The sequence below is a fragment of the Thermobia domestica genome, chromosome 10 (genome assembly GCF_964235325.1).
Source record: "Thermobia domestica chromosome 10, izTheDome1.hap1.1, whole genome shotgun sequence".
In the NCBI taxonomy this organism is placed as follows: domain Eukaryota; kingdom Metazoa; phylum Arthropoda; class Insecta; order Zygentoma; family Lepismatidae; genus Thermobia; species Thermobia domestica.
This window is the reverse complement of record NC_137463.1, coordinates 230757994-230785751: the sequence shown is the minus strand read 5'-3', so window position 1 is coordinate 230785751 and position 27758 is coordinate 230757994. Positions and strand designations below refer to the sequence as shown.

General features: G+C 37.5%; 4 protein-coding genes across 4 annotated transcripts in view; 2 read left to right on the top strand and 2 right to left on the bottom strand.

Moving 5' to 3' along the window:
• The window catches only part of LOC145663056 (androglobin-like), a 201498-nt gene extending 189128 nt beyond the window's left edge, over positions 1 to 12370 (bottom strand). Inside the window, exons 1-2 of the mRNA XM_081729218.1 lie at positions 12176 to 12370; positions 980 to 1236 (exon numbers count right to left, since the gene is read on the bottom strand). Coding sequence (XP_081585344.1) covers positions 980 to 1135 — 156 coding nt within the window. The 5' untranslated portion in view covers positions 1136 to 1236; positions 12176 to 12370. The remainder of the gene's footprint in view (positions 1 to 979; positions 1237 to 12175) is intronic.
• A 1516-nt stretch (positions 12371 to 13886) lies between these two features.
• Positions 13887 to 19097, bottom strand: LOC145661834 (uncharacterized). Its single transcript, XM_081727172.1, has one exon. It carries the CDS (start codon positions 19095 to 19097, stop codon positions 13887 to 13889), a length of 5211 nt encoding a protein of 1736 aa, XP_081583298.1.
• A 699-nt stretch (positions 19098 to 19796) lies between these two features.
• Positions 19797 to 22298, top strand: LOC145661833 (uncharacterized). Its single transcript, XM_081727171.1, has one exon. It carries the CDS (start codon positions 19797 to 19799, stop codon positions 22296 to 22298), a length of 2502 nt encoding a protein of 833 aa, XP_081583297.1.
• Positions 22299 to 22451: 153 nt separating this feature from the next.
• Positions 22452 to 25007, top strand: LOC145661832 (uncharacterized). Its single transcript, XM_081727170.1, has one exon. The coding sequence runs from the start codon at positions 22452 to 22454 to the stop codon at positions 25005 to 25007; it is 2556 nt and encodes an 851-aa protein (XP_081583296.1).
• The last annotated feature ends 2751 nt before the right edge of the window (positions 25008 to 27758 follow it).

Sequence of the window (27758 nt, the reverse complement as noted above, 5' to 3'; positions counted from 1 at the left end):
TAAAATTGAATATGTTCGATGATTAATACAATAAAACAACACACAAAACAATAACAAAATAAAATAAAATAAAATAAAATAAAATAAAATAGAGGCTGTGGAAAACATAAAAGAATAAACAGCAAAATAGGAACATACAATAAAAAAACAACTTAAAAATAGCAATAATACAACATAACAGATGAAATCTTATAAAAAAAAATAGATGGCACAAATAAATGTAAGAGTGCGATCTCTAAGACTAAGGTTATCCAACAAAGCGTGATCAATATTATTAGTGACTCCTAAACGTTCTCTGAGATCTCAGTATTCTAGTCGGCCAGTGGTTCTCAACCGATGTGTCGTGATACTCTGGTGTGTCACGCAGTCTCCTAAGGTGTGCCTCGAAATTTTAGAATTTAAAAGTCATGAATAATTTAATAATAATTAGTTAAAATCGAGACAGACTGTACCAGTCAACACCTCCAGCGGCAGCAGTAATGCTCAGTGCCATATAGAGTCATTATAAAAATTCATAGGTTTAAATTAAGATATTATTATTATTATTTGTAATAAAAATATCAAACAAGTGTGTCTGGATGTTCAGTAAAATGTGTCATCAATCAAAAATGGTTGAGAACCACTGTTCTAGACATTCTACAAGAATATGCCGAATGCTCAGTGGATCGAGACAATCTTCACAATACAGACGCTTAGAACAATACAACAAAATGCGTGAGATATGAGTGTCCGGTATGCAAGCGAGTCAGAAACATTTCATTTCGGCGACTGGTTGCTATTGCTTAAAGGGTGCAACATTCTTATGTTTTGAGAATGTAGTTATTTGACAGACTTAAAAATTTGTGAACAAGCTAAGCACTAGGAAATAAAGGGATCAGACTTTGTTGAACTTAATTGCTATATACAATGAATAGGAAGTATAACTTAATTTAATGAAGTTGCACATCATACATATTTCAAGAGCTGTGACTGTACCTACCGCAGTAGGAACTGGGGCTGGTTCCTTTCCTTTTTCTTTTCCTTTAGTTGCCGACATTGGTATGACATCAGAATCCCATTTTTCATTTGCTATGTCGGTGTCACTCCATTCAGGCCAGATGGGAACTGGATAAATAGAAGCACCTGAAGAGGTCATTATGACGATGATACAGAATGGCGTATCTTCTGCCTCGAGTTGATTTGAAGAAAACCTTCTTGCTTATGCCAAAAACTTGTTTTGTTCAGTATATTTCCATTCTAGACAAGATTAAAGACAAAAAATACTAATAATAAATAAATAAACAAATATTATATTTCCCGAATGTTGTGCTTGTATAAAGAGTTATAAAAAATCACAATTAATAAATCTCCAGATTGTACGAATTATCGGTAACTTTACAGCTATATTCATATAAATATGTTTACTGTTTATTAAAGCTGTAGTTGGTATAACGATATTTATACAATTATACGATATTTATAGTTATTTATAACGATAAAGTGTTGACTTGCTTACAATGCACCTATCTAGAAAAATAAGACAATACACCTATGTACTATATCTACTACATCTAGTACCTAAAATATTAAATCTAGGAGGCTCAGGTGAGAAGGTCATGTAGCCAAAATGGAAGAAAGTTGGAAAGTTTTCAAATTTTTAACTGGAAGTCAAATCGGAAAACGACCATTAGGAAGACCTAGGCATAGATGGGAGGATAATATTAAGATGCATCTCGCAAAAAAAGATATACAAAATAGAAACTGGATCCAGTCAGCTAAGGATAGAAGTTAGTGGAGAGCTTTTGTGAGCGCGGGATTGAACCTCCGGGTTTCATAGGCTATAGAATTAGTTAATGAATAATGTCTAACAATTAAAAGAAGATAAGAATTTTAGAGCTATACTTGATTAAGCCTTGAGTTGCAACATTAAATACAAGCCCATATACGGGTTCAACAACAAGAACAAATTTTATAGCACGTTAGTGATTGAGAGAAGAAGAGTTTTATAATAATCAAACGTATGGAATGATCATTAATCTTCTTCTTTTTTTTTAATGGCAGTCATATATTTTACTTATTCGATTAATTGAAATATCAAAATAGCTTCATATGTTATCATTATGAACATCAGAAGATCAACACATTTTACAGCTTTAACAACATGAAACGAAGGAACAAAAATCATTAATACACACGATCAATTCATCGGAACCAAAGGACAATCAAATCCAATGAAGCACAATAAAAAAAAAGTTAATTTCAACAATGAAAAGATTTAGGTGATATGGACACGGCCTACGCTTAACGGAAAATGAGCGTTTGAAGTGAAGAAGAAAATTATTTTGAATTTAAGATTTCATATGGACAAGGTCAATTTTACCCTTGAAATACAAGATATATTAAGCAAGCAATCATTATTAGCAAGGAAAGCACATATATATATAAAGTTAGTTGCAGTTATAACTCCGCTTCACTAGGTTAAATTAAGAAAAAAGTAGTAATACATATCTTCCGTTAGTCATTTTTTACTATTACTAAAGTACACTCTGATATCAGTCATTTTCGATCATTTTCATATGTCTCCTCACTCCTCTCCTCCCCCCCCCCATGTTGTGTGGCTGAATTTGGATCTACACGGCATCGGAAGTGTCACTGCTCATCTCACGGACTCCGAAAACTATGGATTCGACACTAATATTGGTCGTTTTCGATCGTTTTTATACAATGTGTGGCTATTAATATCCAGGACTAACGTCACAGCACGAAACCGATCACTCGCCCGAGAGAGACAGTGCTGGTATCCGGAACATAGTACATCTGTACATGCTCCCCGAAGAGCGCGCCAGTTGGAAAAAAGAGCTTGGCTGGGAAAGACGCATGGAAACGTATCTGGTGCAGTGTTGCTGTCGAAGTGGTAAAGTGTGTTGTGGAAATGCAGAAATGGAGCAAAGGGTGAACATCAAATTTCAAACTGGGCAAAAGTGCGACAGAAACACATGCAATGTTGAAGCAAGTGTATGGTGAGCAAGCATTATCCCGTTCCCGCACATTTGAATGGTATGGACGTTTTCGGGACGGGCGCGAAAGTGTTAAAGATGACGCCCACACCGGAAGGCCGATTTCCGTGCGTACGCCTGAAACAATTGAGAAAGTTCGCGAGCTTGTAACATCGGATCGGCGACTGACTATTTGAATACTGGAAAGTGAACTGAACATCGACAAAGAAATGGTTCGCCAAATTCTGACGCAAGACCTAGGGAAACGCAAGGTGTGTTTCAGATTTGTTCCGCACTGTTTATCGGACGAACAAAAGCAACTCAGAATGGACGCGTGTGGTGAACTCATCGACAACGTTGACGCTGACCCTGCTTTCCTGGATTCGATAATAACGGGTGACGAATCTTGGTGCTACCAATACGACCCTGAAACCAAGAAACAGAGCTCGGAATCGTGGTCTCCCAGCTCCTCTAAACAGAAAAAGTTTCGATTTCAAAAATCAAAGGTCAAAGTTATGTTAATCGCTTTCTTCGGTAGTGAAGGACTTATTCATCATGAATTTGTTCCACCTGGCACGACTGTTACAGGACAGTTCTTCCCGACTCCGACAAAGAATTCGCAGAGTACGTCCCCGTTTTCGACAGAATGGGAGTTGGTTTTTGTTGCACGACAACGCCAGCCCCCACATTGCGTTGCCAGTGAAGCGGTTTTTGGCCAAGCATGAGGTCGTGGAGCTGCATCATCCGCCATACTCTCCTGACTTGGTCCCCGCAGACTTTTTTTTTGTTCCCACAACTCAAAACTGTGATGAAAGGAACAAGGTTTGTGGATGTTGAAAACATCAAGAAGCATGTGACGTCGACATTGAAGAGCCTTCCGAAAGAGGACTTTAAAAGTTGTTTCCACAACTTATACAGCCGAGCACAGAAGTGTATTACGGCTTGTGGGGATTACTTCGAAACATATTAAAAGTTTACATTTTTCACATCATCTGTTCTGGTGTTATTAGAGCAGTCCTGGAAATTAATAGCCATGCCTTGTATATCTCCTCTCCTCCACCCCCAAGTTGCGGGCTGAATTTTGATTTAAACGGTCGGAAGTGTCACTGTTCATCTCAAGAGACTCCGAAAACTATGGATTCGATACTAATATTGGTCATTTTTTCTTTACATTTTTGTTTCTCCCCCTACTCAAAGTTGTTGAGCTGAATTTAGATGTAAATGGGATCGGAAGTGTCACTGTTCAACGCAGCAACCTCGAAAACTATGGACTCGATATTGACATTGATATTGGTAATTTTCAATCATTTTTTAATATCTCTCCCTCTTCCCCTCCCTAAGTTGCACCGTCAAAGTGATATGATACAAATCATCCCACGTCTGAACCTCATCTATGGTAATCGAGATCGGTAGGGTGGTTCAACAGTGGTGAAGTCATAAAAACTGTTATTTTCACTTTTATTTTATATATATTCCATCTCATCCCCTACGTTGCACCGTCAAGGTAAAATGATAAAAATCTTTCTAGGCCCGAACCTCATATATGTTGAAAATTTGATCGAGATCCGTTGGGTGGTTCAAGAGTTATTAAATTTTATTTATTTGTATGCGTCTCACTCTTTCCCTCCTCCCCCAAGTTCTACCGTAAAAGTGAAATTATAAAAAGAAGAACAACTTTCCATTCCCGAACCTCATCTATGTTGAAAATTAGATTGAGATTGGTCAGGTGATTCAAGAGTTATTAAGTCACAAACATAGTCATTTTCATTTTTATATAGACCTATATTGATTTTTATATATTTAAATAAAAATTGATTTGATATCTTTCCTCCTCCCTCTCCCCTATGCTCACTCCGTCAACATGAAATGATAAAAAAAACCCTTCCAGGCCCGAACCTCTCTATGTTGTAAATTTCATCGAGATCGGTTGGGTGGTGCAAGAGTTATTAGGTTTTATTTATTTTTATATATCTTCAGGCCCGTAGCCAGCCCAAAAATGTAGGGGGGGCGGCTGAAGTTAGGGGGGGCATGATCCAACCATATGATAGGTCATCACCATATTATAGTTCTTTTGCAAGCCTACTGTAAATCTTTTAGGGAACCAGCAAAAATTTAGGGGGGCCGGCCCCCCTAGACCCCCCTGGATACGGGCCTGTATATCTTCCCCATTCTCCCCCTCCCTAAAGTTCTACCGTGAAAATAAATAGATACAACCCAATCCAGGCTCAAACCTCATCAATGTTATAATTTGATCGAGATCGGTCGGGTGGTTCAAGGGATTGAGTCACAAACATAGTCACTTTCAATTTTATAATATAGACTGGCCTTTGGCTAGCTGAAAGCTATGCGTTCAGATCCCGTGTTTGCTCGGCCTACGGCCTCGCACCTATCAGCCTTTGCATCAAGAGCGAATTTCGTACGTTTCTCTAAATTTTTCTGAATTTGGCCAGCTGGGGGCTTTGCTCCCAAGCCCCTGCGTTTGCTCGGGCTACGCCAATCACTTCATTAATCCGCAATTCTTCGAATTTTAAATTTCTATTCCTACTTTAACTATCTAAAAGATAAGATTTTGTATCCTAAGAAAACGTCCATTTAAATAACATGAGAATTTCTTCATCCCCCTTTAGACTCATCTATATATATAAAAGAGAACGCACAAATCCTTTGTGAACTCATCACGCTAATACGGCTGAACCAATTTCTTTCATTTTTGGGGGGTTATTAGGATTTGGACCCTAGATGGTTTTTATCATATCACTTTAATTTTTAATTACCAGTGTCTTGAGATAATTGACCATTCAAGTGTCCATACGTACAAATCCTTTGTTATTAGTTCATCATAGGTAAAAATAAACGTATTTATATGCAACCCGCATGACCATGTGACTCGGCGGGTTAACATAAATGACAGGCGCTATAATTTTAACATTTACTGCAATTTGAAAGCGAAAAAGTAAAAATTATCTAAGTAACAAAGTTTATTGCGTTCCGGGGTGACCGCAGCGAAGCGGGGTGAACGCTGCTAGTTTAAAACTAAAAATATTCACTTTTGGCAATTTTCCTGTGGGTTAGTCCCGAAGGGCTACAATCAATCCAAATTTCACCATTTTAATCTTGCTGGAAGTGCCTAAACATTTTGGAGTGTCCCATATAAATAACGTAGGGAAATTTTTCAGTTCCCCGTAGGACCACTCGAAAGTTTAAAATTTTTATTTTTAGTGATTTACTTGGATAACGCTAAAGAAAACGTACAAGCATACCGAATTTCAAGTTTTTATCCGAATTTCATGTACCTAAAATATGAGATTATAGGTCAAAAAAAGGTTTATTTAAATAACATGGAGAATTTCATCCCCCCCTCCCTTCAGACTCCGTTAAATTTTAAAATATTCACTTTTGCCAATTTTTCTGTAGGTTAGTCCCGAAAAGCTACAACCATACCAAATTTAATTATAGTTGCCCTACAGAAAGTGCCCTATAATTTTGGGGCTATGAGTATGTCCCATATAAATAACATTGGAAAGATTTTTCCATTGCCCATAAAACTCCACTTAAATTGGAAATTTTTATTTCTAGTGATTTTTGTTAAATAATTCTATGGAAAACGTACAAACATATACCGAATTTCAAGTTCTTATTTCACTCCCAAGTAGCTAAAACATGAGATTATATGTCCAAAAAAAGATCCATTAAATAATATAGAGCATTTCTTTATCTCCGCCTTAGACCTCCTAAAAATTAAAAATATTAACTTTTGGAAATTTTTGTGTGTGTTAGTTCCAAAAACGCTACAATCATGCCAATTTCAACTTCCAGGTCAACGGAAGTACCCGTTATTTTATGTCAGTTCATGTAGTTTTATATATAATTAGGATTAGGATATACGAGTATATACACGCGTTTTTGCGCCAGAATGTTTAGTTTTAATAATAATAATAATAATAATAATAATAATAATAATAATAATAATAATAATAATAATAATAAGGGAAGTTCCTCTAAGAGCGCGCAGCCTCTAAGAGTACGATCAACAATTTGCCAGATCTGGCAACGCTGTACGATGTTTGTTTGTATTCCTGCAGAAGCATCGTTGTGTGAAAGGTGGTTGTACGCAAGTTGTCTGCTTACAGCATCTGTGCCCTACGTTTTATGGAAAGTAAATATTTTCGATACTCCCAGTGTAATAATTGAGTTCCCACTAATTAGTGTATGTAGTTGAATACAGATATATTCTGTTTCTAAACTTAGTATCAAATGTTAGGTATGACAATCAAGTTTGGGCATAAGGCAGATAATACCATCATATCTGGAAACTATTGCACACTTGCGATCGATTTGTAAAATGAGTGCGATTCCTCTAAGAGTACGCATTTTCTTTCCTTCAAGAGTACGCGCGCACTCTTGGGGACCGGTGATGCCGTACTTTTGGAGGACTGTGTAGACAATTGAATTTGACTATCAGAGAAGAACACCTTGTTAGATTCTTTTCCAATTCTGACAGTGCGGGGTTACTTTGAGGCAAAATGAATAGTTTCTCTAATATAAACACTAGCAGTGTGCATTGCTGTTGATTCGCATAGCCCGAGAAAGTAGTAGGCCTAGGTATGGTGTGAATCGCCGGCGATTTACATGGCTCACTAAAGTAATACTAATGTGAAATCACCAATGTGTAATTACGCTATTCCTAAAGTGAATGAAGTAGGACAAAATCTCAGAAAAGTGGGTATGATTACTTTCAGGATCAGAAAATGACAAATTTGAACCTACTGCATGCGAACTAACCTCGGAAAAGAGTCAACTAACATACTGCAATGATTTTTTAATGGTTATTGTTTAGCTACAGTTCCTTTTTTTTTTTAATTTTTCCAGGGAACTGTCCCAACGTCCGTACGACGGATAAAGCCAACATTCAGCCCTCTGCAAGAACAAGAACTGGCTCAGCACGTAAGGGACCTTGATTCCATGCTTTACGGTATCACATGCCAACAACTGATGGACCTTGCGTTTGACTATGCAGAGAGAAATCAGATCAACACAACTTCAAGAGAGAGAAGAACAAAGCCGGAAAGAATTGGATATATGCATTTTGCAAAAGGAATAATAACATTGCGCTCACCGGAGAAATGCAGCCTTGGAAGAATAATTGGCTTCAACAAAACTCAATACACGATATTCTTCAGCAACTTTCAGGCAGTGTTACAAGACAAACAATTTCTCTCTCATAGAATGTTTAATATAGATGAAAATGGAATTTTAACTCTCCCAAATAAAATTCCAAAAGCACTTTCGCCAATCGGTAAAATGCATATGGATAAAGTTGTCTAGTGAGAGGGGACAGACAATTACTGTTCTCTGTTACATGTCTCCAACTGGAGTTTACGTGTCTCCAGCCATTATATTTCTCAGATATAGAATGAAAATAGTGTTGTATGAAGATGGACCTGAAGGAACTTTACCTCTGGTCTCAGATTTTGGATACATAACCAGCGAACTTTTTTTTTTTTGGATTGGTTGAAACATGTCTCTCACCTCGTGAAGCCAACTAAATGATGAAGTGTTGCTACTTTTTGATAACCACACCACACACTACACTTTGGAAGCAGTGCTGTATTGTAGGGATAATTACATTATTTTTCTTTCTCTTCCTCCGCATGCAAACCACATGCAGCAGCCCCTTGACAAGGGGTTTGGTCCCCTGAAGATTGCCTTTGCAGCTGAATGTGATAAATGGATGGTCAACAACCATAGATCACCCGTGGGAAGAATAACACAAAGGGACATTTCCGGCATCATCCACATTGCACATGAAGGTATTGCAACAATTGAGAAAGCTAGAAGTTCGTGTAAGCTACAGAGATCCACCCTTTCAATCCTGACGTCTTGAGCGAAGTAGACTTCCAACTTTCGGTACTGATCGATCAACAACTGTGCGCTGCTGACAGCAAAGAGAATGGTGCAACAACATAAGATGTTCCAAATGAACCAGGAGCAGTACATCGTCTGCATGTCTGCCTCTTCCTAAACACTCAGGTGTACAGAAAATAAAAAAGAGCAGGGAAGAAGTCTGAGATTATGACGCTTCCACCATTCAAAAGCAAACTTGAAGCATCCACAGAAGCAACTTGCAAGAGGAATAGGCCTAACGATTAAGTTGATGCCAAGACTGAAGGAAGATGCCATGTTTCTTCAGACCAACCACGATCTTCATCCGAGGAGAATTACTTGTGCCCTGGATGTGATGAGCAGTACACGGAACCCATAATCGAGGTTTAGGTACAGTGTCATGTCTGCAGGAAGTGGTGGCATGAGGCCTGTTCAAATTATGAGGGCCTCGGGATTTTTAAGAATGACAGCTGCTAATGATCATATAAATGTCAAATTTTAGATGCATAATTTTATTGTGATATTCTATTTGTTTTATTTGCGCATACAAGTTTCAGTTTAGTTTAAAAGCAGTGTCAACTATACTTTGGTATAATTTGGCAGTTTTCAATTTTATTTTGTAATTGTAATTGTAATTGCAGTTTTCAATTTTATTTTGTAATCTAGGCCTAGGTTAATTGTAGGCTATCATTTGGTTTCCCTCATTATCAAGAATTTGAATACTTTTGATGTTACACTTATATTTGTAACATCATTTATATCAATATCTCGCAAAACCAAAAAACTTTGTATCTCTTTTCGTATTTTTGTCATAATTTTCTTTGAATTGTGTAATATCATCTTCGTTTGCTGCCTTGTAATAGTATTATTCTCAAATAGCAAATGCGTACTCTTGGAGGACACATTGCGTACTCTTAGAGGCATAGACCTTCAAGAATGCGCAAATGCATTGTTTTATAACAATGCGTCTATTGTTGTAACTATTGCGTCACTGTCTTTATATTTGCCTCCAATTTTGACCTTAAGGAATGAATAAAGATTTGTGATAGAAATTATCACTCTGGGTGATTTCCCTTTTCTTCGTTACGTGTTTAAAGACTAAGTGCGTACTCTTTGGGGAACTTCCCTTACATCTTTGTCTAAATTGGCTGTTTTACATATTTCTTCGTTGTTTCTCGATTGCTGTTTATGCACATTTTCTTCGCCAAAATTAACACCACTACTGTCGTTTTTTCGTTCTAGTCATTTTTCTAAAACGTTTCTCAAGTCTTTCTCTGTAATAATAATTTGTTTAGATTCTTCTCCGTTTTTTCTTTTGTTTTCTTTACACATTTTCTTCACTGAAATTAACACAATTGTCTTTCTTCCGCTTTAACCACTTTTTAAAACGTTTTGTGACATTTTGCATTTGCAAATAAGTCCTTACTTCGACACCCTAAACACATCTAATTCTCGAGCAAATCTTCTGAACTGCTGTAATTGATCAAACATCAGAGATTGCTGTGAGCTAGTCACACGCTACAGGTCTTTACTATCGTTTTCCATCCTCTCCTGTTAACAATTTTTCCTTAAACATTTTTCATCTGAATGAAACCAGAAAAACAAAGGAAAATCTTTATTTTTTACCCCTCCTTTCTTTCTTTCTTTTTTTTTTCTCCTTGTAGGAGACTAGCTATCACCACTTTCTTTGCTGCCAATTGCAGGAGGATTTCTGGTGTAGTTAATCCTCTGGAAACGGCGGTGAATGATTCAAAATAGGCGAATCCCTCCCACAAATGCAAACATTTTTAAAGAATAAAGACAATGTTGACGAACACAGCTTGTCTAGAAACTGTTTAGTGACATATTTTATTTTGAAATAGAGTACATGGAAGTCAATTGTTGTTTCTTCCGAGAAAAAAAATACAAACATCAAAGTACGGTACCAAAGTACATTGTCGCAACCCTTTTGGGGAGGGCCCGGCCCCTCTGGCCCCCCTTCCCTCCGCCATATATATATATATATATACGTAAGGGAACTCAAGATGTACTGGATGAATCAAATAATCTACCAAACTAACGATGATAGAATCATCCGGTAAACACTACAATGCCCTCTCCAGTTAGTACCTTTGGGCAGGGCTCCAACAGTACATAAAAAGATAGGATTTACAAGAGAAAGGAGTTGAAGTAACGGAATTGTAGGCTAATTGATTTCTGTGTCATTTAAGAATGGAATCGTACTACATGTTGTAGAAATGAGAAATGCAAAATGCTGTCGGAAACGCACATTAATTAATATGAATACCAATATGTAAGTAGTTAGCTCTAAGCAAACCTAACCTGACTTGATCTAAACTAACCTAATGTTAACAGAAATAAGCGAAATTTTATTTGATTTTATTGGATTGAGTATAGCCCGCTCCCCCAGTGATTTTTAACGAATCATAGTGATTCTAACGATTCATATTAGTTCATAATGAATCGGAATCGCATGTTATAAAGATTTAAGATGTAAATCTTGTGGTAAGGAAGCTTTAGTATAAGTAGTTGTAGTAGCGGTAGTAGTAGTAGTAGTAGTGGTAGTAGTAGTAGTAGTAGTAGTAGTAGTGGTATTTAGTAGCAATAGTAGTAGTAGTACTAGTAGTAGGGACGGGTTAGAAGCCCCGCAGAGGTTGGTTGGGTCTGTTCTCTATATAAGTAGTAGTAGTAGTAGTAGTAGTACCGGTAATAGTATTAGTATTAGTAGTAGTAGTATTAGTAATAGTATTAGTAGTAGTAGTAATAGTAGTAGTAGTAGTAGTAATAGTATTAGTAGTAGTAGTAGTAATAGTAGTAGTAGTAGTAGTAGCAGTAGTATTCTAGTAGTAGTGACTCTTCCAGTTTCGGTGACAAAGAACTGGGGGGAGCGAGCTATACACAAGCCATTTTGTTTTTTCAAAATAAGGCTGGAACCCTTTAACCAAACACAAGCTGTATCTTTAAGTAGATACAAGAAATTACACTCGATTAATTTTAACAAAATGGGTCCACTAAACTTAAGCTAACCAACCCCTTACTCTACTCTATTTATCCCTACCCCACTCTACTATACTCTTTTAAAGAGGTCCTACCTATCAATGCGCACTTGGAGCGTGTATTGTTAAGTTTACCTGAATCATTATACACGGAGCAAAAGAAATACACGGAGCCAACTACGTTATGAAAACAAATACCTGCCTTGAGAAATATTTCTGTGGTTAACACTTATGAAATTATGTAATAATTTAATTTAATTTTGTAATTGAATAAATTCTTACATACATACACACCTAAACAGAATGTTAAAACACACTTACCAGAACATTTTCTTAGCTTTGTAATTAGTTTTCTACAGCATATATTTTTCGAATATGCACAACTTTATCAACTAGAAACTTTTCTCTATTTGAAAATTTAAATAATCTTCAGGAGATCTCTTATGCATTTAAAAAGTAATTCGTGAAATGGTTTATTCACCAGAAATACTTTTCTACAACATATTCACATAATATAGACTGTTCCTTTTCTTTTTCTATAACCTCATTTTTCTGCCTGCTTTGAGTAGCAATAATAATATAATTGTAAATTTCCATAAACTTCTTTTACAATCCGTTGCTGCTCCAGAGGATAAAGCTAGACTTCTTGCTGCGTCATCTCCCCATGCTGGTGCATGGTTAAATGCGTTACCTTCTCCCCAATTAGGTCTTCACATGTCTAATGAAACCTTTCGAATCGCAGTAGCCCTAAGACTAGGTTCAACTGTTTGTGAGCCACATCGCTGTCCAGCTTGCGGGGATCAAGTTACCCAACGCGGCCTGCATGGCCTCTCATGCATGAAGATCATAGGCAGAAACACCAGACATTCATCTGTTAATGACATCATTTTGCGAGCCCTCACGACGCCAGGAATTCCTTCGATTCGTGAACCGTCAGGCTGTTGTCGTTCCGATGGTAAACGACCTGATGGCATGACATTAATACCCTGGATGAGAGGCAAATCTCTAGTATGGAATTTTACATGTTCGGACACATTCGCCCATTCAAGCCTGCCGTTGACCGTTGTGAATGCTGGAGAAGTTGCTAGACGTAGAGAGGCAGAAAAGGAAAGGAAATACAATAATCTCCTCGATAAATTTATATTTGCTCCAATAGCTATCGAGACCAGTGGAGCATGGGGTTCTAGAAGCCTTGATTTTATCAGAGAGGTAGGCAGACGCATATCTATCGTTTCTGGAGATGTTCGTTCAGCATCCTTCTTATTCCAACGTATATCCATTGCGATTCAACGTGGCAACGTTTCGTCAGTTCTTGGTACGTTGCCACCTGGAAAGGAACTGGAGGAGGTGTTTCTTCTCTAGTGCAACAGAAACAAGCGAACAATAGAATAATAAAAATAATATATCAACTGTTCAGAAAAATTTTACATATGTATTATATTGTTATCCATTGTTTCTAAATACTACATACTATACGCCTTATCTCCGAAACTTATTTACATATTTTTACAATCATATATTGCTGTAACTTACTGTTTGATGCAAATGTATAATATTAACCATTTTTTAAATATAAATAATGAAAAACTAATAAAGAAAATGTAAAAAAAAAAATTGTAAATAATTAAGACACAAAAATTTTAAATTCTTGATTACTCAGTGTAGAAGTTTAAATGATTATTTTTTCATGTATCAATATGTCACCCTAAATATAATTACATAGCAAAATATCAAAAGTTCCACCGATTTTTGGCGCGCTTGATTTAATTTTTTTTCTAGTGCATGGTAGTATAAATTGTTTCTTTAGTACAATTGTTAGGAACAGAATTAAACTACCCGTTTAATCTTCCTCCAAAACCTGTTGCATTTTTTTTGCCTCCTTTATTCTCTACTAAAACCACAGACTACTACACAGACAAGTTTTTCACCTCTTGCTACAACAGTTTCTCACCTCTTGCTACAAACTTAACATCCTCCCACCTTTGATTAATACATTAATCAAACAAATATATATATTACATAAGGTACAGTCTCAATCTAAAAATTTCTTAGGGAATTTCACTTGCCTACCACTCCTTGTGGTTACAGTCTTTTCAACTTTAAGTACACTTGAAATCCCTTTAACTTTCTCTGCAAGTAGTTCCTCACCGGAAGTTACTTCCAAAGGAAACACACGTTGAATGGGTCGAATCATCTCACCTGATGAAGTTTTCAAACGAACAACTCTGTGCAGTCCGTCTCTACCAGGATACACGTCAATGACTTTAGCCAAGGGCCAAGCCACTCTCTTCTTATCTTCTAGCTCCAACAGAACTACATCACCTTTCTTGATGTTTTGGTGAGTATCTGTCTTCCCAGGCCGTTGTATTAATTGGCTTAAATATTCATTCCGGAAGCGTTTCCTTAAAATATCTCTTAAATTTTGTTGATGTCGAAATTTCTTGTCAAAAAAGAAACGATCCAGATTATCTAAATCTGGTACACCTACATTAGAAATATCTTGCAAGAACATTGCAGGTGTAATAGGAATGGGATCATGTGGATCATCAGAAACATAAGTCAGGGGTCTTGAATTTACTGTAGCCTCACAATCACATACAATGGTCAGTAACTCCTCATACTGTAGAGATGCACGTCCCAATACTCTCCTTAGAAGCCTTTTGACAATCTGTATAAGTCTCTCCCAGAAACCACCCCACCATGCCGCTGTAGGCGGATTGAATTTCCATTCGATTCTTCTTACTGAGGCTTCTCTTTGTATTTCATTCCAGTCCACTTCATTGAGCAAATTACTTGCGCCTACGAAATTTGTCCCATTATCACTAAACACAATTTTCGGACGTCCTCGCCGAGCAATAAACCTTCTAAATCCAAGCAGGAAACTCTTAGTGGACAAAGATGTGGTGAGTTCAAGATGGACAGCTCTTATCACAGCACACGTAAATAGAATAATCCAAGCTTTTGTACCATCTTTCAAAATAAGAGGGCCACTTAAATCAACACCGGTCACTTCAAATGGAGAAGCATCTCGTATTCGCTCTTCAGGTAGCGGAGCGGGAATGCACTGAATCCCTTTTGTTTCATGTCGTTTACATCTAACACATTGAGCAAGAATTCTTTTTACCGTTCTTCTACCTTTGAGAATCCAAAATCTTTCTCTGAGAGAAGTCAATACTACACTTACACCAGCATGATTCACACTGACATGTTGCTCAAAAATCAGCAATTCCACCAATTTATGCTTACTAGGTAGAATCATAGGGAACTTAAAATCTTCTTCATCCTGACGTTCTGTTAGCTTCGTCTTTACTCGGTAAATACCTTCCTTATCCTGGAAAATATCAAGAGACTTCAATTCGGACTTCCTGTCACTTGAAAAACTTTCGTCTTGTACGTTCCTGATTAAAATTCGTTCTGCTGAATTAAGCTCAATAGCTGTCAGCTCTCCGCAAACTCGTTCATTTGATTTCTTTGCATTGTTACAGAATCGAATAATCCAAGCAACCATTCTTACTATCTTTGAATACTTCGAAAAATAGGTACAGTACCACGGATCTACTTTACTCCCAACATACATGCTTATCACCAATCCCTTTTTTCTTTCAGCACTTACTTCTTCTTTATTTGTCATGACAGTAGATCGAGGCCAGTCTGTTTCTTCTTGCTTGAGCCACTGGGGACCCTCCCACCATTGCGATTCTAAAAGTTTACTAACTGAACATCCTCGGGAAGGCAGGTCAGCCGGGTTATGCTGCCCTGAAATATGACGCCAATCTTCTACATTTGTTAAATTGCGTATTTCCTTCACTCTATTATTAACAAATGTTGCCCATGGTCCTTCACTCTGTATCCAACACAAAGCTGTAGATGAATCCGTCCAAAAATATTCTTTGATCTTTTCAAAACCCATTGCTGTTTTCACAAAATTCGCTAAACGAGCTCCTATGAAACATGCCAGTAATTCTAATCTAGGTATAGTGATACCCTTCAGTGGCGCGATTCTCGATTTAGCTTGCAATAATTGTACTGAAACAGTGCCATTAACCTCAGTTCTCAAAAACACTACTGCAGCATAGGACATTTTAGATGAATCACAGAATATGTGTAAACTAGAAGATTCTATGTCTACAAATGAAACACTCCTAGGTATTTTGACAGTCCTTAACAAAGTAAGTTCTTCTAACCATTTAAGAAACTGTTTGCTTGTTTTTTCCGGTAATTCAGTATCCCAACTCAACTTTTCTTTCCACGTTTCCTGTAACCAGAGTTTTGGAAAAAGAGTAACAGGACAACTGAAACCAATTGGATCAAACACTCGTTGCGCAAAGGACAAAACAACTCTTCTCGTTACTCGTTCAGGAGGTTTCTCACTTAAGTTTATGTCACAAAATAAAACATCATCTTGCTTGTCCCACAATAAACCTAGAACAGATATTGGTACACATTTCTGTTCTTCTTTGCACAACGTAGTATGCTCCCACCCTCTTAACTCAAATTTTCCTTCAGCCATAATGTTCGTTGCTTGTTCAATAAACTCTTTCAATTCATTTTCAGAATCAACGGATGTTACACAATTATCAACATACATAGAAGTTTTAAGCTTCTCAGTTACACTACTATAAGGATAATTGTATTGTTTCAAGTGGTGGTCTATTACAGCATGCAAAAGAAAGGGACTACAGTTAACTCCAAAAACCACCCTGCGGTGTCGAAACACTTTAATCACCTGTTCATTATAATCTTGCCACCACAAAAAACGTAAGTAGTCGCGATCTGCTGGATTAATAGAGATTTGTAAAAAAGCTCTTCTTATGTCCGAAACAACACCTATTCCTTTCTTTCTGAAATTCATGAGAATGGCAGGAATAAGTTCTAACATATTAGGTCCCTTTGCTAGACAATCATTTAAGGAACAAGATCCCTTTTCTTTACACGAAGCGTCAAAAACAGGTCTAACATTTGTCGTGGAATTTTCTTTAAAGACTCCCCGATGAGGTAAATAATGCCCTCGATTACCTAACTCTTCTTCTGGAACTTCTTCTATAATTCCCTCATTTTTCCAGTCTTCAAAAATTGCGCTATACTCATCAAACTTTCCATCCGCTATTAATTTCTCACTTGCTTTTCTTAGTCGCTTCTCTGATAGATCTCGGTTATCGGGAATATCACTGTTGCCATCTAGCCAAGGTAAACAAGTCTCATATCTTCCCTCTTCGTTAACAGTTACAGTTTTCTCAAAATGATCTAAAACCGCTGCGTCTATTTCACTTTTTCTCAAGGTTTCACAGGGGTCAGAAATTCCTATGGCTTCTAAATTCCACAAATCTGCTAAACGTGTATTTTGATTCAAAAGAGTAAGAGTCACCATAGAATGAACACTTTCACTCATATGCTCGACCAATTTTCCGACTACTACCCAACCTAGCACAGTTTGAATAGCAGTTAGACCACAATCTAAGTGATGCAAAGTTCCGGTATAAAGTTTACCCATAACATCAGCACCTAGCAATATTTCGATTTTTGGAGAACCGACACCAATATCTGAGACAATTATATTATTTGCCTTCAACTCTTCAAGCCAAGGACCTGGTTTTAGTTTTGGTATGGGATTACAAATAACACTTTGATCCAAAACCTGTATTTCAACTGCACCATTACCTACCTTACTTTTCAACATTATATTGTAACGTTTATGTTCTGTTTTCTTCGAAGAACCACCTCCGAATAACGCATGTATTACTTGTTCAGTTTTCACTGGTGTGTAACACATCTCTTTAGCAGTACTAGACAAAATGTAGGACCGCTGAGAACCTGAATCAATGAGCGCCCTTACAACGCGCCTTTTACCGTTAGCTTCCAACACTACAGGTAAAGTTTGTAACACAACATCTTGTGTGCAACACTGATTAGACAGGGTAGCTTTAGGTTTCTCTTCCTCCTTTTCCGATTCGCTAGTATCCTTACGTTCGGAAGGTAACTCCGCGCACATAATCACCCAATGTTTTTGTTTACAAATAACACACTGCACTTTTGCTTTGCACGCCTTTGAAAAATGCCCAACTTTTAAGCAAACAAAACACGCTTTTTTCTTTTTTACGAGTTCTTGCTTCTTGTTCAAAGAAAGCTTTGAAGCATGAAAACATTCCTTACTTTCGTGGTGCTTATCACAAAAAATACAACTAACAGAATTTTTATTTCGTTCACCCACAAACAATTCACTCGCGGTCATAACGTGCTCCTCTTCTCTCTTCTTTTTCTCCCTCTTATTGGAAGCTTCCATTAACTTGAAACCCGTTTTTGCAAGTGATATTCTTTCCTCACCTTCAACTTCCGCTCTCAAGAACGCCAACAACTCGTTTAACTTGTCACCATATGTTCTTTCTTGCCCATCCTCGCTACTTATTGTGACACTAGCATTTCTCAACCACACTCTTAAAATGTCCTCTGGTATGCACGATTCAACCAATGGAAATAACATCGCAGCATACTTATCAGTAGTCATTCCTATGGATTCTAGTGCTCTCAAGTACGATTCAAGTTTATCATACAACTGTGACGTATCAACCTTGCACTTTGTACTTGTAGCGTTTTTAATGACTAATCCAAGCAGTTCCCTCACATAAAATTCTATTAATAACTCTTCCCTACCAAACCTATTTTTCAAACATTCAATAACCTTAGAATAATTCTCTGCTGTAGGCGGGAAACTATCCACTATTTCACGAGCTCTGGATCCTTGTACCGTGGCTTGGATCAAGTACTGGAACTTGTCTTCTTCTTCCATCAATCTATCCTCATGAATTCTTTTAAACTGGCTCCAGAAACTCAACCAGTTTTTAACTTCACCTCCATATTTTATTAGTTCAATTTTTGGCAGCTTCAACTTCCTCCTGGAAGTAGGCGAAGACACCACTGACACTTCACTACCTTTGTTTGACACTGCACGTGCACTAAAAAACATTTCAACCTCGATACGAGCGGCATCCATCTTTTCTCTATACTCTTCTGCCTTACCGAATTCCTGTTCAAAGTCCTCCTCTGTTTTCGTAGAATCTTGCAAAATCAATTCAGTCACTTTCCCGGTTAACTCTTCTAGTTCACCAGATAATCTTTCTAACGTAGCGAACTTTGTCCTTACAGATTTTTCTGAAACAGGTTCTTCTTTGAGCACTACTAACAAGGCATTGTGTGCACGGGTGAAAGATGCCCGTACTACTTTTCGTTTTTGTACCAAGGATTCCATATTTTCTTTCTTTGTATTCACACAAAATTACTGAGACAATAATTTGTACTTTCTTGCAAGTTTCTATCACGTCTCGAGGTCACCAAAATGTTAGGAACAGAATTAAACTACCCGTTTAATCTTCCTCCAAAACCTGTTGCATTTTTTTTTTTTGCCTCCTTTATTCTCTACTAAAACCACAGACTACTACACAGACAAGTTTTTCACCTCTTGCTACAACAGTTTCTCACCTCTTGCTACAAACTTAACAACAATCTTGATTAGAATAAATGTTGTTTAGTTAAATCGTGAATGAATTATTGTCTGTAGTTCGGTTAAATTAGAATTAGTACTAGTTAAGGTAGTTTGCTATTGTATTGTTCTAGAAAGTTTTGCACCTTTAAATGTCCATATAACATTCATAATCTTGTTATAAAAGTTGTTCCAGCATTTCTTGCATTGATAAATTGTGTTAAGTTTGTAGCAAGAGGTGAGAAACTGTTGTAGCAAGAGGTGAAAAACTTGTCTGTGTAGTAGTCTGTGGTTTTAGTAGAGAATAAAGGAGGCAAAAAAAAAAAATGCAACAGGTTTTGGAGGAAGATTAAACGGGTAGTTTAATTCTGTTCCTAACATTTTGGTGACCTCGAGACGTGATAGAAACTTGCAAGAAAGTACAAATTATTGTCTCAGTAATTTTGTGTGAATACAAAGAAAGAAAATATGGAATCCTTGGTACAAAAACGAAAAGTAGTACGGGCATCTTTCACCCGTGCACACAATGCCTTGTTAGTAGTGCTCAAAGAAGAACCTGTTTCAGAAAAATCTGTAAGGACAAAGTTCGCTACGTTAGAAAGATTATCTGGTGAACTAGAAGAGTTAACCGGGAAAGTGACTGAATTGATTTTGCAAGATTCTACGAAAACAGAGGAGGACTTTGAACAGGAATTCGGTAAGGCAGAAGAGTATAGAGAAAAGATGGATGCCGCTCGTATCGAGGTTGAAATGTTTTTTAGTGCACGTGCAGTGTCAAACAAAGGTAGTGAAGTGTCAGTGGTGTCTTCGCCTACTTCCAGGAGGAAGTTGAAGCTGCCAAAAATTGAACTAATAAAATATGGAGGTGAAGTTAAAAACTGGTTGAGTTTCTGGAGCCAGTTTAAAAGAATTCATGAGGATAGATTGATGGAAGAAGAAGACAAGTTCCAGTACTTGATCCAAGCCACGGTACAAGGATCCAGAGCTCGTGAAATAGTGGATAGTTTCCCGCCTACAGCAGAGAATTATTCTAAGGTTATTGAATGTTTGAAAAATAGGTTTGGTAGGGAAGAGTTATTAATAGAATTTTATGTGAGGGAACTGCTTGGATTAGTCATTAAAAACGCTACAAGTACAAAGTGCAAGGTTGATACGTCACAGTTGTATGATAAACTTGAATCGTACTTGAGAGCACTAGAATCCATAGGAATGACTACTGATAAGTATGCTGCGATGTTATTTCCATTGGTTGAATCGTGCATACCAGAGGACATTTTAAGAGTGTGGTTGAGAAATGCTAATGTCACAATAAGTAGCGAGGATGGGCAAGAAAGAACATATGGTGACAAGTTAAACGAGTTGTTGGCGTTCTTGAGAGCGGAAGTTGAAGGTGAGGAAAGAATATCACTTGCAAAAACGGGTTTCAAGTTAATGGAAGCTTCCAATAAGAGGGAGAAAAAGAAGAGAGAAGAGGAGCACGTTATGACCGCGAGTGAATTGTTTGTGGGTGAACGAAATAAAAATTCTGTTAGTTGTATTTTTTGTGATAAGCACCACGAAAGTAAGGAATGTTTTCATGCTTCAAAGCTTTCTTTGAACAAGAAGCAAGAACTCGTAAAAAAGAAAAAAGCGTGTTTTGTTTGCTTAAAAGTTGGGCATTTTTCAAAGGCGTGCAAAGCAAAAGTGCAGTGTGTTATTTGTAAACAAAAACATTGGGTGATTATGTGCGCGGAGTTACCTTCCGAACGTAAGGATACTAGCGAATCGGAAAAGGAGGAAGAGAAACCTAAAGCTACCCTGTCTAATCAGTGTTGCACACAAGATGTTGTGTTACAAACTTTACCTGTAGTGTTGGAAGCTAACGGTAAAAGGCGCGTTGTAAGGGCGCTCATTGATTCAGGTTCTCAGCGGTCCTACATTTTGTCTAGTACTGCTAAAGAGATGTGTTACACACCAGTGAAAACTGAACAAGTAATACATGCGTTATTCGGAGGTGGTTCTTCGAAGAAAACAGAACATAAACGTTACAATATAATGTTGAAAAGTAAGGTAGGTAATGGTGCAGTTGAAATACAGGTTTTGGATCAAAGTGTTATTTGTAATCCCATACCAAAACTAAAACCAGGTCCTTGGCTTGAAGAGTTGAAGGCAAATAATATAATTGTCTCAGATATTGGTGTCGGTTCTCCAAAAATCGAAATATTGCTAGGTGCTGATGTTATGGGTAAACTTTATACCGGAACTTTGCATCACTTAGATTGTGGTCTAACTGCTATTCAAACTGTGCTAGGTTGGGTAGTAGTCGGAAAATTGGTCGAGCATATGAGTGAAAGTGTTCATTCTATGGTGACTCTTACTCTTTTGAATCAAAATACACGTTTAGCAGATTTGTGGAATTTAGAAGCCATAGGAATTTCTGACCCCTGTGAAACCTTGAGAAAAAGTGAAATAGACGCAGCGGTTTTAGATCATTTTGAGAAAACTGTAACTGTTAACGAAGAGGGAAGATATGAGACTTGTTTACCTTGGCTAGATGGCAACAGTGATATTCCCGATAACCGAGATCTATCGGAGAAGCGACTAAGAAAAGCAAGTGAGAAATTAATAGCGGATGGAAAGTTTGATGAGTATAGCGCAATTTTTGAAGACTGGAAAAATGAGGGAATTATAGAAGAAGTTCCAGAAGAAGAGTTAGGTAATCGAGGGCATTATTTACCTCATCAGGGAGTCTTTAAAGAAAATTCCACGACAAATGTTAGACCTGTTTTTGACGCTTCGTGTAAAGAAAAGGGATCTTGTTCCTTAAATGATTGTCTAGCAAAGGGACCTAATATGTTAGAACTTATTCCTGCCATTCTCATGAATTTCAGAAAGAAAGGAATAGGTGTTGTTTCGGACATAAGAAGAGCTTTTTTACAAATCTCTATTAATCCAGCAGATCGCGACTACTTACGTTTTTTGTGGTGGTAAGATTATAATGAACAGGTGATTAAAGTGTTTCGACACCGCAGGGTGGTTTTTGGAGTTAACTGTAGTCCCTTTCTTTTGCATGCTGTAATAGACCACCACTTGAAACAATACAATTATCCTTATAGTAGTGTAACTGAGAAGCTTAAAACTTCTATGTATGTTGATAATTGTGTAACATCCGTTGATTCTGAAAATGAATTGAAAGAGTTTATTGAACAAGCAACGAACATTATGGCTGAAGGAAAATTTGAGTTAAGAGGGTGGGAGCATACTACGTTGTGCAAAGAAGAACAGAAATGTGTACCAATATCTGTTCTAGGTTTATTGTGGGACAAGCAAGATGATGTTTTATTTTGTGACATAAACTTAAGTGAGAAACCTCCTGAACGAGTAACGAGAAGAGTTGTTTTGTCCTTTGCGCAACGAGTGTTTGATCCAATTGGTTTCAGTTGTCCTGTTACTCTTTTTCCAAAACTCTGGTTACAGGAAACGTGGAAAGAAAAGTTGAGTTGGGATACTGAATTACCGGAAAAAACAAGCAAACAGTTTCTTAAATGGTTAGAAGAACTTACTTTGTTAAGGACTGTCAAAATACCTAGGAGTGTTTCATTTGTAGACATAGAATCTTCTAGTTTACACATATTCTGTGATTCATCTAAAATGTCCTATGCTGCAGTAGTGTTTTTGAGAACTGAGGTTAATGGCACTGTTTCAGTACAATTATTGCAAGCTAAATCGAGAATCGCGCCACTGAAGGGTATCACTATACCTAGATTAGAATTACTGGCATGTTTCATAGGAGCTCGTTTAGCGAATTTTGTGAAAACAGCAATGGGTTTTGAAAAGATCAAAGAATATTTTTGGACGGATTCATCTACAGCTTTGTGTTGGATACAGAGTGAAGGACCATGGGCAACATTTGTTAATAATAGAGTGAAGGAAATACGCAATTTAACAAATGTAGAAGATTGGCGTCATATTTCAGGGCAGCATAACCCGGCTGACCTGCCTTCCCGAGGATGTTCAGTTAGTAAACTTTTAGAATCGCAATGGTGGGAGGGTCCCCAGTGGCTCAAGCAAGAAGAAACAGACTGGCCTCGATCTACTGTCATGACAAATAAAGAAGAAGTAAGTGCTGAAAGAAAAAAGGGATTGGTGATAAGCATGTATGTTGAGAGTAAAGTAGATCCGTGGTACTGTACCTATTTTTCGAAGTATTCAAAGATAGTAAGAATGGTTGCTTGGATTATTCGATTCTGTAACAATGCAAAGAAATCAAATGAACGAGTTTGCGGAGAGCTGACAGCTATTGAGCTTAATTCAGCAGAACGAATTTTAATCAGGAACGTACAAGACGAAAGTTTTTCAAGTGACAGGAAGTCCGAATTGAAGTCTCTTGATATTTTCCAGGATAAGGAAGGTATTTACCGAGTAAAGACGAAGCTAACAGAACGTCAGGATGAAGAAGATTTTAAGTTCCCTATGATTCTACCTAGTAAGCATAAATTGGTGGAATTGCTGATTTTTGAGCAACATGTCAGTGTGAATCATGCTGGTGTAAGTGTAGTATTGACTTCTCTCAGAGAAAGATTTTGGATTCTCAAAGGTAGAAGAACGGTAAAAAGAATTCTTGCTCAATGTGTTAGATGTAAACGACATGAAACAAAAGGGATTCAGTGCATTCCCGCTCCGCTACCTGAAGAGCGAATACGAGATGCTTCTCCATTTGAAGTGACCGGTGTTGATTTAAGTGGCCCTCTTATTTTGAAAGATGGTACAAAAGCTTGGATTATTCTATTTACGTGTGCTGTGATAAGAGCTGTCCACCTTGAACTCACCACATCTTTGTCCACTAAGAGTTTCCTGCTTGGATTTAGAAGGTTCATTGCTCGGCGAGGACGTCCGAAAATTGTGTTTAGTGATAATGGGACAAATTTCGTAGGCGCAAGTAATTTGCTCAATGAAGTGGACTGGAATGAAATACAAAGAGAAGCCTCAGTAAGAAGAATCGAATGGAAATTCAATCCGCCTACAGCGGCATGGTGGGGTGGTTTCTGGGAGAGACTTATACAGATTGTCAAAAGGCTTCTAAGGAGAGTATTGGGACGTGCATCTCTACAGTATGAGGAGTTACTGACCATTGTATGTGATTGTGAGGCTACAGTAAATTCAAGACCCCTGACTTATGTTTCTGATGATCCACATGATCCCATTCCTATTACACCTGCAATGTTCTTGCAAGATATTTCTAATGTAGGTGTACCAGATTTAGATAATCTGGATCGTTTCTTTTTTGACAAGAAATTTCGACATCAACAAAATTTAAGAGATATTTTAAGGAGACGCTTCCGGAATGAATATTTAAGCCAATTAATACAACGGCCTGGGAAGACAGATACTTACCAAAACATCAAGAAAGGTGATGTAGTTCTGTTGGAGCTAGAAGATAAGAAGAGAGTGGCTTGGCCCTTGGCTAAAGTCATTGACGTGTATCCTGGTAGAGACGGACTGCACAGAGTTGTTCGTTTGAAAACTTCATCAGGTGAGATGATTCGACCCATTCAACGTGTGTTTCCTTTGGAAGTAACTTCCGGTGAGGAACTACTTGCAGAGAAAGTTAAAGGGATTTCAAGTGTACTTAAAGTTGAAAAGACTGTAACCACAAGGAGTGGTAGGCAAGTGAAATTCCCTAAGAAATTTTTAGATTGAGACTGTACCTTATGTAATATATATATTTGTTTGATTAATGTATTAATCAAAGGTGGGAGGATGTTAAGTTTGTAGCAAGAGGTGAGAAACTGTTGTAGCAAGAGGTGAAAAACTTGTCTGTGTAGTAGTCTGTGGTTTTAGTAGAGAATAAAGGAGGCAAAAAAAATGCAACAGGTTTTGGAGGAAGATTAAACGGGTAGTTTAATTCTGTTCCTAACAAATTGGTTGGTATAATAATAAACACTTGTATGAACACAATGCGTTAAAAGTAATTTTGTAAAATAAACAGATAAAAAAAAACCATCATAAAACTCAAACCTCTTACTACCATACGCGATCTAAGCAGAAGATAATTTATTATAATAAACTTAAAAGGACAGGTAAGTGTTTACCCATTGATATAATACCTTATATTGACAGTTACAAGAAAACATAGAAAAAGATTATTAGCAAAAATGCTTCATTATGATAATGAAATTAGGAATTCGAGCTGCGTGGCGAGCAATCAATAAAAATACTCAAGAACTAATGAGATAGAACTAATACCTAAAACTGTAAAATAATAAGTGAGCCTAAACAAGTTACAGGAGTGTTTAACAAACATTTTATTCAGCTTATTCTCTTCTTCATATCGCTTCGTACCTTTCTTGCTTCGATGTCAGAAATAAGCTCTAGACAATCCAACTTGAATGATTAGAGTAGTAAGTTTTTAAGGCCAGTTACAGCTACTGAATTTTGATCTCTTGAATCTTGATCTTTCGGATTCGCGCTTGGCTTGATAAATTCCATGGACTGTTATTAAACACTACATTCAACTCGTTTCGAAACCATTATATTGTTTTAAATTGTTCGTTTGAAATTGGCATCTTCCCCGATAAACTAAAAATGGCGAAAGTCAAATTTCTTCATAAAAAGGGTAATAGTGATGATATATATATATATATAAAAAAATATCGACCAATATCTAATCTTTCTGGATTTTCAACAACTTTTTGAATATGTCGCTCTCTTACGATTAAATAGTTTTCTGGTTTCCACAAAATTATCTCGACTCTTCAATATGGTTTTCAAAGATTCTAATCCACGGATATTGCAGTGTCCGACTTCGTTGTGAAAGTTTCCAACACAATAAATGTCAAGGAATACCCAATAGATTATTCAATGATTTTTCTGAAGTGTACGACAACGCAAATTTCCAGAGACCTATTTCTCAAACCTGATAGTCTTGTAATAATGTAAAGGTAACCAAGAAAGTTCTGTCGCTTTTTGTGAAGGTATGTGTTCCATTGGCCCTTACACCGTAAGTTGAATGCGAATGGAGATAAGGCGAATGTCAGTTGTTGGTGTGATTATATCCACCATGCTACCTGGTTGTGGCAGTTCAGCTACACCGTAAGTTTGCGTAAGGATAGAGTAAACACGGAACGTTCACAGAGCGTTTTAAGAGCATGTATGCTGTACAACTTCAAACTGGGGTCAAACGCCACTACAGTGGGGTTTAGATATGTCAGGTTTTTGGTGAGGGTGTCATCACTACGCGGACAGTGCAGTAATGGTTTAACAAATTTAAGGTTGGTGACGAAACAATCGAAGACGCAAAACATGTCGGAAGACCAACACATGTACAAAATGAAGATATTTAGGCAGCAATTGAGGTGAACAGTGGCCAGACGTGAGAAACTGGGACTATAATTCAGTGTGAGTGAAAAACCATTCGGCAGCACCTAAATCAACTTGGGAAATATTACAAGCTGGGTCTATGGGTCCCAGATAATTTGACTGCGGGCCAGAAGGCAACGCGAGGAAGAAGGAGCCATTTCTGGACAGGGTGTTGACATGTGATGAGAAGTGGGTCCTCTACGAAGCTCCACGGTGCCATCATCATTGGTTAGCATCCCATGAACCGATTCCAAAACAGCCGAAACCAGCACTGCATCAGAAGAAGGTCCTCCTGTGTGTTTGGTGGATTGCTCGTGGCATCGTGCATCGGGAACTGCTACCAGCTGGTCAGAGCGTCAATGCAACTGTGTACTGTTAGCAGTTCAGCCGTGTTCAAGAAAAAGTCAAAACTCTGAATCCAACACTTCTGAATCGCAAAGGAGTCCTCCTGTTACAGGGCAACGCTAAGCCCCACGTGGCTAGGATGACCCGGCACACCATTCTACGCCTTGGATGGGAAACACTATTGCATCCACCATATCTCCCGGACATTGTACCGCCCGATTATCACTGTTCCATTCCTTGGACAATCACCTTAGAGGACGCCAGTTCAAATCCCTAGTAAAAATGCAAAATGCACTTCATACCTTCTTCGCTTCACGGCCTAGTAAGTTCTACCGCGATGGAATCCATGGCCTTCGAGAACGTTGGCAGAAGGTCTTGAATGCTGACAGGGACTATTTTTGATCTTCTAGGTACGTCTTAGGTGGCATACAATGTTTGAAGGTAGTGGGTGAAAAACCGACAGCAGAACTTTCTTGTTAACCTTATAGTATATTTTACAATTGTATATATTTTACAGTTGTATATGCCATTAAATCATGAGAAATTAAAAGTATCAACATTAGTATAGAAATAATTTTTAATATTTTTCTAGAATTTCAACTTCATGATATTTTATGATTTATAAAAAACATATGACAAGACTTGTTATTTGAGAAATAGGTTTCAGGTGCTACTAAAGAAACTTTACAATTATGGCATAAAGGGTACAGTTTAAAATTTGTTTTCTTCGTATTTGATTAACAGGAA